General features: G+C 40.4%; 1 protein-coding gene across 1 annotated transcript in view; it reads left to right on the top strand.

Annotated features, from left to right (window-relative positions):
* PLXNC1 (plexin C1) overlaps window positions 1-11,713 on the top strand; it is a 160,481-nt gene that overhangs the window by 53,918 nt on the left and 94,850 nt on the right. Inside the window, exon 5 of the mRNA XM_011933948.1 lies at window positions 8,039-8,153. Coding sequence (XP_011789338.1) covers window positions 8,039-8,153 — 115 coding nt within the window. The remainder of the gene's footprint in view (window positions 1-8,038; window positions 8,154-11,713) is intronic.

Here is an 11,713-nt window from a genome sequence, read left to right on the forward strand (position 1 = left end):
AAACTATTGTTTGCATTTCTGCAGGTGGAGAGCCTGAGACACAGAGAGGGCACATGGCTTGCTTGAGGTCACTGGCTTGCAAACTGCACAACCGCTATCCCCCTTCCTTCACTAAGTTCTAGCCAAGCTGGTCTATTTCATCAGTTCCTTGCAGAGACCATACTTTAAGTGCACTCAGATACTCTGCACATGCTGTTCCTTCTGCCTGAAATGCTCTTCCCACTACATTTTTTTTTCTTTTTTTTTTGAGACAGAGTCTTGCTCTGTCACCCAGGCTGGAGTGCAGTAGCATGATCTCGACTCACTGCAAGCTCTGCCTCCAGTTCAAGCAATTTTTGTGCCTCAGTTTCCAGAGTAGCTGGGATTACAGGCATGCACCACCTCACCCGGCTAATTTTTTGTACTTTTATTAGAGACAGGGTTTCACCAGGTTGGCCAGGATGGTCTTGAGCTCCTGGCCTCAAGTGATCTGGCCTCCCAAAGTGCTGGGATTACAGGCATGAGCCACTAGCACCAGGCCTCTTCCCACTGCTCTTGACCCAACTACATGGTTCTCACCCTTGAATGCTTAGCTGAAATGCCATCTTTCTTCACTAGCCTGTCTACAGTAGGTTCCTTTCTCTTATATCTTTGGTTTCTGCAGAAGACATACCTCAATTTGAAATTATTTTAAATGATTGTCTGTTTATTTGGTTTTTGTCTGTGTGCGTCTCTGGGCTATAAGCTCAATAAGAGAAGGAACTTAACTGGCTTATCCATTGAAATGTCCGCAGTGCCTAGTGGAGTTTTTGGCATCCAATGGGCTCTCAGTTCATATTTGTAGAATGAATGCCAGGTATGGTCCTAGGCCCTGAGGGTGCAAAGGTGAATAAAGTGGTCCTTTCCCTTTGGGGGATTTACAGTGTAACTGGAGAGACAGACAGGCAATCAGCAACTAATGCAGTATGCTGTGTAGACTAGGAGCATGTGTAAATGTCATGGGGACACAGAGGAGGGAGTGACTGCTTTGCCTGGAGTCTGAGCAAATATCATAGAAGAGGACACTGAAATAGCCCTTGAACAAGGAACGTGATTTCACCAAGTGTTGCAGGCCCAGAGGCATTCAGGGCAGTGAGGATAGCACACGCTTGGGAGGGCCTGGCCTGTTTGCCCTGTATGTGTTTATCAGATGCCTACTCTCCACGAGGCACTATGGAATAGATATCAGGGACAGGTATTTTTAGGAGCTTGCAGTCTAGATAGAGAGACAGACTCATCAACCAAACCTACCTGGGGATGAGTTTGAAGAGGAAGGCAGGGGCCTTCCACAGTGTCGGGGTCAGAGATGAGCATGGAAACATGTGTTGCAGGCTAGGGGTGCTGAAAGGCATGTAGATAGGAGAGTCTGGTGTGGAAGAAAGGGTATCATGAGAGATTTTTAAGCAGAGAGTAACATCATCAGCTCTTGCATAAGAGTAACCCAGATGTTGGTGCGGAGGTTGATGAGAAGAACAGGAAGTGGGAAGGGGGAGACCTCATTTGGCTGCTGCAGGAACCCAGGTGAGAGGTGGGGGGTAAGCATGGGTTGTAGAGGATGTTCAGAATTAATAGGCCATGATCAGTTGGGTACAAGAGTTACCCAAACTAGCCAAAATAGGCACAAACTTTTCTAATTTGATCCGCCATGTGGATTATTGCTCATTAAAGCAGACCAGGTAGTGGTTCCTAATGTATGTGACTAGAATTTCTCATCCCTCAGAGCATCCTTCAACAAAAAAGCTGGAAAATGGTACATCATTCATTCTTGTCTCGGAAAGTTACAAAGCACAGTGGCATCTTCAAGGCTCTGAGAAGTCCTGTAGCAGAGAGACTTGTTTAATTTTATTTAACTAGTGTTTCCCAGCTTCTTGGCAATAGAACCCTACTTTAGTATGAACACCCAAAACAACTCCAGGAACACAGTTCAGTTTGAAAACTGCTGAGAAATTGAGTAAAACTTGTATTTTCCTATATGGCCATGTCTTGGAAGAATCTACTTACTCTTATGCTGGCATTTATGACGTCGCTACCCTGGAAGCCTTTACAATTTTTGAGCAATTTGGTGTGGTAGTAAGAGATAGATGCCAGTGCCAGACACCATGCTAACTAACCTCTCTGCACCTCTGTTTCTCAACCTCTGACATGGAGGTGATAACAATAACACCTACTTCATGGGCTGGTTGTGAGGATTACTGTGTTAATTCCCAGAAGTCCCCAGAAACAATGCCTGGCTTATGGGCACTAGGAAGGTGCTATGGTTTCAAAATGTCACCTGAAAAGCATGTGTTGGGAATTTAATCCCCAGTGCAACTCTGTTGAAAGGTGGGACTAATGAGAGATGTTTAGGTCATGAGGGCTCTGCCTTTGTGAATGGATTAATGTCAAGCGTAGAAGGGCTTCAGGCTGCAAATTCCGGTCTCTTTCTCTTGTTCACATGTGCATGCTCTCGCCCTCTCTTGCTCGTCCACCTCCCGCCGTGGGATGATGCAGCAATAAGGCCCTCGCCAGATGCAGGCCCCTTGACCTTGGACTCTCCAGCCTCCAGAACTGTAAAAAATAAATTTCTTGTCTTTATAAATTACCCAGTCTGTGGTATTCTTTTATAGCAACACAAAACAGACTAAGACAGATGGGCTCAGTCACTATTAGCTATTCTGAGAGGCAGTATAGGTAGCTGATGAGACCACAGGCTTTGAGGCTACACTGCCTGACTTAGTAGGTCAGCTCCTCTGCTTACTATCTCTGTGACCTTAGGAAAGCAGTATGGAACCAGCTATGCCTCAGTTTTCCCATCTGTGAAGCAGGGACAATTATTGCAGCTACTTAGAGGTTTGTTGTGAATAATAAATGAATCAAATCATGTGAAAAGACATTGCCTGTCATGTTAGATGTTTTTGCTTAAAAAAATTTTTCTAAATTGTCTCTGTTATTAGCATAATTTTATCATGTAGATTGACTTTCAGCTTCAGTGATGAAGATCCAATTTTCCAATTTTTCCTGGTCTTATGTTTTGGCATTCCCCTCTTAAAGACTCTGGAGGCCTTTCATTTGAAGTTTAGTTTGTCACAGACTTCTTCTTCTCTTCTATTCAGTAGGCTTGGTTTCCTCATCTCGTGGACTGGCAATTGTCAAGAAAGTCCCCCGATTCTGGGGACCACCTGGCCCGTCCATTGGGCTCTGTGCCTTCTCTAAAAATGCAGACATCTGTTTCAAATCACTTAGCAAAAGACCTTGAGATGCTTTTATAGCGAAGCCCTCCCCCAGCATGGATGCAGTCTCCTGTTTCCTGGGAGAGAGAGAAGCTGGATTGTTTTCTTGTTAAAAGTTTTCTGATATTATATCAGTGTAGAATCTTTGGAACAGTTCACACTAACCCCCACATTCAAGCCACTTACCTGATACGTAGTTATCAGATTCCTTCAGGGACTGTCTGCTCTTGGTGAACAATTAGATTAGAGGATGCTGATGAAATTTGAGTGGCAGGAAGTAGAAGTTACATTTCTGAGTTCAGAGTTTCTATTTCAAGGTTGAGTAAGTGGTAAATTTTTACTGCAAGATTCTAGCCTGATAGAGTCGGCCTCTCAAGGCCCCCCAGCCCAGCCCATGGGTATTTTACCTGCTTGGAAACTTCGGCTCCTTTTCAGAGGTGGGCCTCCCTGCTCTTTATGTTGGCATGAAAACAATTAATAATTTAAGCCATGCCCATTAAAAAAAATAGAAATGCTGTATAAATACAACACTGTAATAATAAATTTAAAAGTCGATCCAGCTGAGCACTGTTCCCAGACTACCAACTGAGCAGAAACACAAATAAGTAAAGAAGAAAACTGCTATATAATGCAAATGGCTGCAATCTTGTTGTTTTCTGCTATCCTTTATTGCAAATATATAGTAGTAAAGTTACATTATGGATAAGTAGGTTTTGTGGGCTAACCTGGAAACCTAATCACTGTTTATAACATTGTTTCTATGGGAGAAAATGCATTTTATATTAGAAACAGATGGTCTGCAAGAAAATTTTTTTGGCAGTAGAATGGATTTCTAAGTCCAGGGCCGCCTGGAATTTTAACCTCTTGCTAGTTGTGTGGTTGTGTTGTATTCACAGCTAGTGATAGAAGAAAATTAGAGGCCTCTCAGAATCCCCACTTCTGTGTTCCCCCCCAAATCCTTGCTACCCTCTTCATCCTGCAGTCTCTGCCTTACCTTCTCTTTTCTCTGTTTCTGGGGTCCCCATCCCTGTGTCCTCGTCCTGGCCCAGCCCCACCGTCCGACCATGGTTGAGGTCCCAGGAAGCCAGGAGGAACTATGAATGTCCTTTATTAAGAGGTGGTTAGGATCTATAGGAAGGCATGCAGCAAGGGGGCCAAGTTTGTGGGCTCTGAAATAAGACTTCTGCCACTTGGTAGCTGTGTGGCCTTGATATGTTACTGTACTTCTCTGAGCTTCTGTCTCATCCGCATAGAGTGGGGTTGTTGTGAGAACTAACTGCAAACACTCCCAGCAGTGCCTGGCACAGAGTAGTGTTCCCTCCATGCCAGTGTGTGGTGGGGTAATTATTCAGGGATACTATGGGTTACACATATTTCTAAGAACCCAGGAAGCAAACCCATTGTATAGAAAGACTTTCTAAGTTTCAAACAGTGAACTTAGAAACAAGTGTCTGGGACCTTCCTGTTTATGACTCGGGGCCAGAGTAGGTTTGGAACTGTTTTTTTTTTTTTTTTTCTTTTTAATCTGTTGGGGGTGAGGGAGGGGGCGGTTACATACTTACATAGCTGAATGGCAATATCAAACTCTAGTATTATCTCGAATACATTAAGCTCTACAGCAGATTTTTATAGCAAACTAACGAGAACAGCTTTCTTAAATAGTTTCATTGACTGAATTGTTTCTACATACAGTGTTTTTCACATAAGGAAATCCTTTTTAAATTAACTTTTTGGTTTGGGGGATTTTTTTTTCTTCAGGCAATCTTTGCATTTGGGCGGATTCTGTTGTCTGATTTACAAATAGGCTTGTGTCTGCCTGCAGGCTTTATCATGAAAGTATTAGCTCTAACTGGAAATAAGGACTAGAAAAATAAAATACTGACTGGGAGTCTGAGGACTTTGGAATAGATCCTCAGTAGAGGGTGGAGCAAAAGTAACAATAAGTCAAGAAAGCAAACGTATCTCTACCAGTTTCTCTAGAATATGTCCATTCTTATCCAAATCCAATTTTCCTCCTATTCTTGGCCTGAAGAAATTGAAATGAAGCCATTAAGATATCAGCCTATCTGAGAGTGCATCACTGAAGAATCAGCCTCGCTAAGAGTCCTGTGTGACAATGAGATTTTAATTTAATTAGGGCACTGGCTCAAGTGTTTATACGCTTGACCATTGCTCTTGTTAACACGCAGGAATTAGAGTGATAGCTTTCAAAAGGAAATATTTCAGAGTAACTAGCTTTGTTTACTAAAATATGGGAGCTACAAGATCTGCTCTGTAAGAAATGTAAATGTATGAGTAATATGCTGTCATGAAGATTTTATGATCTGCAATATTTGAGAAGTAATAAGATACTGTTGTTGGCTGGCCATCTGGTTATACATACTTGGTGTCATGGTTTGCTTTTCATTTTTTCATTTCTTATTTTTACTCATGAGAGGCAAGGAATAGGAGTTCAGAGGTGGTGGGTTTTTTTTAATATATATATATAAACAAGGAATTTATGTTTAGTTGCTTAACATGGTTAGATTTTGGTTTTGCCTTATGCAGAATAAAAAATGAAAGGTTCATTATATATTTTCTTTTCTCTTTTTTTTTCAAAAAAATAAAATGAAAACCTCACCCCCTAATTTGGTCCCCAGATTCAAACTTTTAGCTTATTTTAAAAATAGTCTCTTTGGCATAAGTTGGAGTCAGACATGAATTAAAACTCTAGAAAGAAAAATCAGCAATGGAAAAGACCTATAGAGATTTCATATTTCATCCTTTCATTCAAAAATATTTATTGAAACCCTAGTATTTGCATATCATGCTGCCAGACACTGAGGGATTTGCTAAAGAAATATTAAAGACCTTCTCCCTTCTTTGAGGAGCTTAGAGCTTACTTGGGGAGAACTGAGATAGACTTATGAAACAGTTAAGTTGTAATTCAAGGCAGCATATGATTAAATACCAAAGTACGTACTTCCGACAAGAAATGCTATAGGAGTTCAGAAAAGGGAGTGATAACTCAGTGGCACTACTGTTTTCTGCCTACAAATTGGCAAATTGTGGCACTATTTGTATGAAATACTTTACACTTGTTTTTTTGGCAGCCTTAGGCTTTGACTCCCAGACAGCATTAAGAGCCAACAAAAATATTTGTACTCCAGTCTCTTCGGAATTGGCTTTTTTTTTTTTTTTTTTTTTTTTTACAGGCAGAGGAAGTGCCTTACACAAACCAGAGTGCCCATGAGAGGCAGGGAGTTTTTGACAGTCATGATCTATTTCAGATACAACCGAAAGAACCAGCTTCGTCATTCTGTTTTTCAATCCAGCAGTGCTTGTCTCTCCGTTGCAAACTCTCTCTGACATTGAGAGGCAGTTTAATTTGAATTTAATGTCCGTGACGGACGAGCTAGCCATCAAGGGTTAGATAAATGTATGGCTTTGGAGAGTTGCTGATGAAAATCCTCCTGGTTATAATGTTGGAGAAGAAACTGACACAGATGTAGTGGGAGGTGGAACACAGATGTGCTCGCTGGGAGCAGGGTTCCCCAAATGTCAGCAGCTGGTGACATGCTAAAGGTATTGTGCTTGGGGATGACGTTTAGTGAAACTCACTGACTTCCTGTTCTATTTTTGCCATATTCAGATTAACACAGAGCTCAAAGATGAAGCCATGAGGCCTAAATTCTTAAGAATTAAAAGAGAGAGAGAGAGTAGAGGAAGGAGGAGAAATAAAACCTTTAGGAAGCCAAATACACTATTTGGGCCCATCCATTCCTCATTCCACTCACATCCCCTCGGGGACTCCCCATAGCTGAATGTGGTCATCACTTGGTTGCTTTTCAATCTTATGATTCATGTGTTTTCAGTTTCTTTTAAAATTCAGCATCACTGGTTTACCACCCTTGCATTTTAATCTTCAGCCTTGAGGAGGTGTAGTACTAGAAAATATTTCGTTCTTTCCTTGACACTATTTAATGGGTTATCTATGGAGTCCAGCACCCTTTGGTGATAACATGGCTGTTGGTGTTTGTTCTTCTTGCCGGGTTGGTGCCCCATCTGGTGAGGCAAGGGTTCCCAAGAGTGACTGACACATCAAGCAAGCCAGTGATCTCACCACTCAGCTTCTGAGCATCTCTTTTTCAAAGTAGTTGGCCCTGGCCACAGCATAAGACTTATCTGGGTCATCCTCTGAGCTGGCTGACTTGGGAAAATGGCCCTGGAAAAATGTTTCACCTATATCTTTTGATATAATTTGGTATCTGTCTAAATAAACATTATGCAGCAGATGGTTATGGAATGTCTTATCAAATTCTTAGGCAGACTCTGCCCTTGAAATATTTCTATTTAATTATCATACTGCAAAGTACAAAATAGTAACTTTATTATTATTATTTTTTAAAACAAAATCAAGTTACACAATAGGTTGATATTCTGGGAATGAATAGCAAACCTAAAATTTATACAATATGTGAACTCTCTCTTCCTTGAGCTGTTCTTTGCTAGGTATTTCTAAAAGGGAGTTCCTTATTTCAGAATCCATGAGAGGATGTGTTTCGGATATATTTGGCGATGTCAACTTGAGAGATGGCTCAGGAGTCGAAGTTCAACACGTTGTCTACATTTGTTCTTTGCTTCTAGACATGATGGAAAAAAATGCTCTGCTGTTTTCTTGTTGCTTTTCATGGTTTTAGCATCATGTTCCTATTCTCTCTCAAATCAATAATCCACTGTACAAAGTCAGGCATTCTGTACTGAAGCCAAGTATAAAAAAGTTTTAACTAACGCATGTATGCGGTCACTGTTTTGTTGCCGCATTTTTTTAGGTGCACTTTCCAAGGAGATTGTGTACGTTCAGAGAACTTAGAAAACTGGCTGGATATTTCGTCTGGAGTGAAAAAGTGCCCTAAAATTCAGCTAATTCGAAGCAGTAAAGACAAGGTAAGAGGAAAGATTTTAATTTGTCCTCATTGTATTGTCTCATTTTGCACAGCGGATGCTGACTTCCTTCTGTGTGTAAAATATCTATTAGCAATCAAACGTGCTTAGTGATAGCACTCCATTCATTTAGCTCTCATTAATGAATATTGAATGCCTACCAGATGCCGTCCACTCTGCAAGGTGCTGGGGATATAGCAGTAACCAAGTTACATCATGGGCCTGCTCTCGTGGAGTTTGTTGTCTTGTGGAGCTGAAGATGACTCTCAGTGGTTGAACTGGAAGAAGAGTTGAACTTCTAATGTAGTAGAAATACATATTGCTTTTGAAAGTAGAGAAAAAAGAAGTTCAGATTATGGTCAATGAGATTCCTTAAATGTGGCTTAATTGCAGAATTTTGGTTAGTGTAATGGTCCCTTATCCTAATGTATTGAGTCTTCTCCAGTAACCGTCTTATGAACATAGCTTCCAACAGTCTTGGTAGAGATGGAGAGAAGACCAACGTGGACAGTGACTATCGCATATGAGGTCCTTTGGAAAGCCAGTGGGCCCTCACTATGGCAGCACCACTCTTGACAACACATCAGCCCTGTCATTGGATGAGAGAAGGGAGCAGGGGGCATATTTAAACATTTGCAGATGCACATGCCAACCATGCCCTACGGGAAAAGGGAATTCCTGCCTTGCAATCTCAGTAGTGCTATAAGGAGACATTTTCTCCCTAATGATGGCTCTTGTGTTATGCATAATTGCGCGGAGTCCTCTGTTATGAATAATTGTACAGCAGCCAGCTGACCTGTCTGTTGAGCTCACTGTGTTCTGTTTGAATGCCACATTAACAAGGAAATGGGCCACTTTCTCTTTTCCCTTACACTTTGCCATTTCAGAGAAATGGCAAGAACTTTACCTCTTACGATGATATAACATTTAATAAAGGAGAGCCAAAGTATTTAATGAGTGATAAATAATAAAAGAATCAAGCTTTTAAGTCGTAACTGATCAGAACTAACAGATTTAAAGCTATTTTGCTGTTGCCACTTTCTGTTGTCTTCCTGGAGAAAAAAACGAGAAAAAGAACTTTCATACGAACTTCTACAAGCCCTGAATCAGAGTGAATTGATTTGGTGGAAAAGATTCTTAGGCATCTAAACTTAGGTGTATCCAAATTCTAATTTCTCTCATCAGTTTGAAAAATAACCAAATTTGGCGCTAATAGAGAATAGTAGAAAGTAGAATACCATAATCCTTGAATATACCCAGGACTCTGATTAGTGGTTAAGATTCTGGAAGATTTTTTTTCTTATGTCATTTAAAAAAATGTAAGGATAATACTTCAGCTAAATGTAGTGGGAAGAAGTAGCTTGTTCATTAAATAAAAAGTGCTGTTTATACAACTTCCTTACCTACCTAGGGGCTCACGATTACAAATTAATCACTGTTTATATCTAGTCTAGAACATTTCAAAAACTGCTTACCACCTAAACAACCACTGGTGTTTTCTTCCTCGCCCTACGTCCCACTGTGGTTTACCCTAATCTTCCCAGAGACTTCCCACACAGCCACTGCCTCACTCTCTCCAGCTCACCAACCACTCTCAAAGTAAAGACGATAAGAAGTTTGTAATTTGATTAAAGCTATCCTTTCAAACCAACTTTGGACTAACTATTTTAATAGTGTTGATAAGCCATCTGATTCTATCTCTTGATCACATTATTTCAAAATATTTCCTATCCTATTGCCACCTTTAGCTTACCTGAAAATCTCAGGTCTTTGTTTAAATAAACCTGAGCCTGACCCATGGAGACGGCAGTCCAGGGTCATGTTCAGTTCCATCTATTAGCTCTATTCAAAGGCTATTTGCTACCTGCCTATCATATGCTTAGTAACATTCTAGTTACTTTGTAGGCAGAGAAAAACCTCCATATAATACAGAAGCTCTGTTCACAGAAGCTTTGTTTCTTTCCACAAAACAATTAAAAGATAGTACATCCTCATACTCACTATGGGATCAGCATTAAAAAGAAATAATTAGAGCAATTCCAGTTGTCCTGGAGGGATTTCTGTGAGGTTTTGTTGAGTAAAAACAGCTTGGTGCATAAAAGTGTTCCTAGCATGATCTTACATTGACCAAAAATGTCCCTGTACACATTTATGTATATATGTCTCTGTATGATTATTTGAGCATGGGCAAAAATATGGAAGAATTCATACAAGATTGTAAACATGGGCTCCCCTGGTAGAATGACTGATGTGGTGGAGAAGGAAAGCAGAGATATGTAATAAAAATAGAAAAGACACAGAAATAAAATTATTATTATTATTTATTATACTTTAAGTTCTAGGGTACATGTGCACAACGTGCAGTTTTGTTACATATGTATACATGTGCCATGTTGGTTTGCTGCACCCATCAGCTCATCATTTACATTAGGTATTTCTCCTAATGCTATCCCTCCCCCAGGCCCCCACCCCTCGGCAGGCCCCGGTGTGTGATGTTCCCCACCCTGTGTCCAAGTGATCTCATTGTTCAGTTCCCACCTATGCGTGAGAACATGAGGTGTTTGGTTTTCTGTCCCTGCAATAGTTTGCTGAGAATGATGGTTTCCAGCTTCATCCATGTCCCTGCAAAAGACATGAACTCATCCTTTTTTATGGCTGCGTAGTATTCCATGGTGTATATGTACCACATTTTCTTAATCCAGCCTATCATTGATGGACATTTGGGTTGGTTCCAAGTCTTTGCTATTGTGAATAGTGCCACAATAAACATATGTGTGCATGTGTCTTAATAGTAGCATGATTTATAATCCTTTAGGTATATACCCAGTAATGGGGTGGCTGGGTCAAATGATATTTCTAGTTCTAGATCCTTGAGGAATTGCCACACTGTCTTCCACAATGGCTGAACTAATTTACACTCCCACCAACAGTGTAAAAGTGTTCCTATTTCTCCACATCCTCTCCAGCATCTGTTGTTTCCTGACTTTTTAATGATTGCCATTGGCTTTTTAATGATTGCCATTCTAACTGGCATGAGATTATATCGCATTGTGGTTTTGATTTGCATTTCTCTGATGACCAGTGATGATGAGTACCTTTGCATATGTCCGTTGGCTGCATAAATGTCTTCTTTTGAGAGGTGTCTGTTCATATCTTTTGCCCACTTTTTGATGGGGTTGTTTGTTTTTGTCTTGTAAATTTGTTTGAGTTCTTTGTAGATTCTGGATATTAGCCCTTTGTCAGATGGGTAGATTGCAAAAATTTTCTCCCATTCTTTAGGTTGCCTGTTCACTCTGATGTTAGTTTCTTTCACCGTGCAGAAGCTCTTTAGTTTAATTAGATCTCATTTGTCTGTTTTGGCTTTTGTTGCCATTGCTTTTGGTGTTTTAGTCATGAAGTCTTTGCCCATGCCTATGTCCTGAGTGGTATTGCCTAGGTTTTATTCTAGGTTTTTATGGTTTTAGGCCTAACATTTAAGTCTTTAATCCATCTTGAATTAATTTTTTGTATAAGGTATAAGAAAGGGATCCAGTTTCAGCTTTCTACATTTTTTTTTTTTTTTT

This window comes from Colobus angolensis, unplaced genomic scaffold (genome assembly GCF_000951035.1).
Source record: "Colobus angolensis palliatus isolate OR3802 unplaced genomic scaffold, Cang.pa_1.0 Scaffold10, whole genome shotgun sequence".
Taxonomy (NCBI): domain Eukaryota; kingdom Metazoa; phylum Chordata; class Mammalia; order Primates; family Cercopithecidae; genus Colobus; species Colobus angolensis.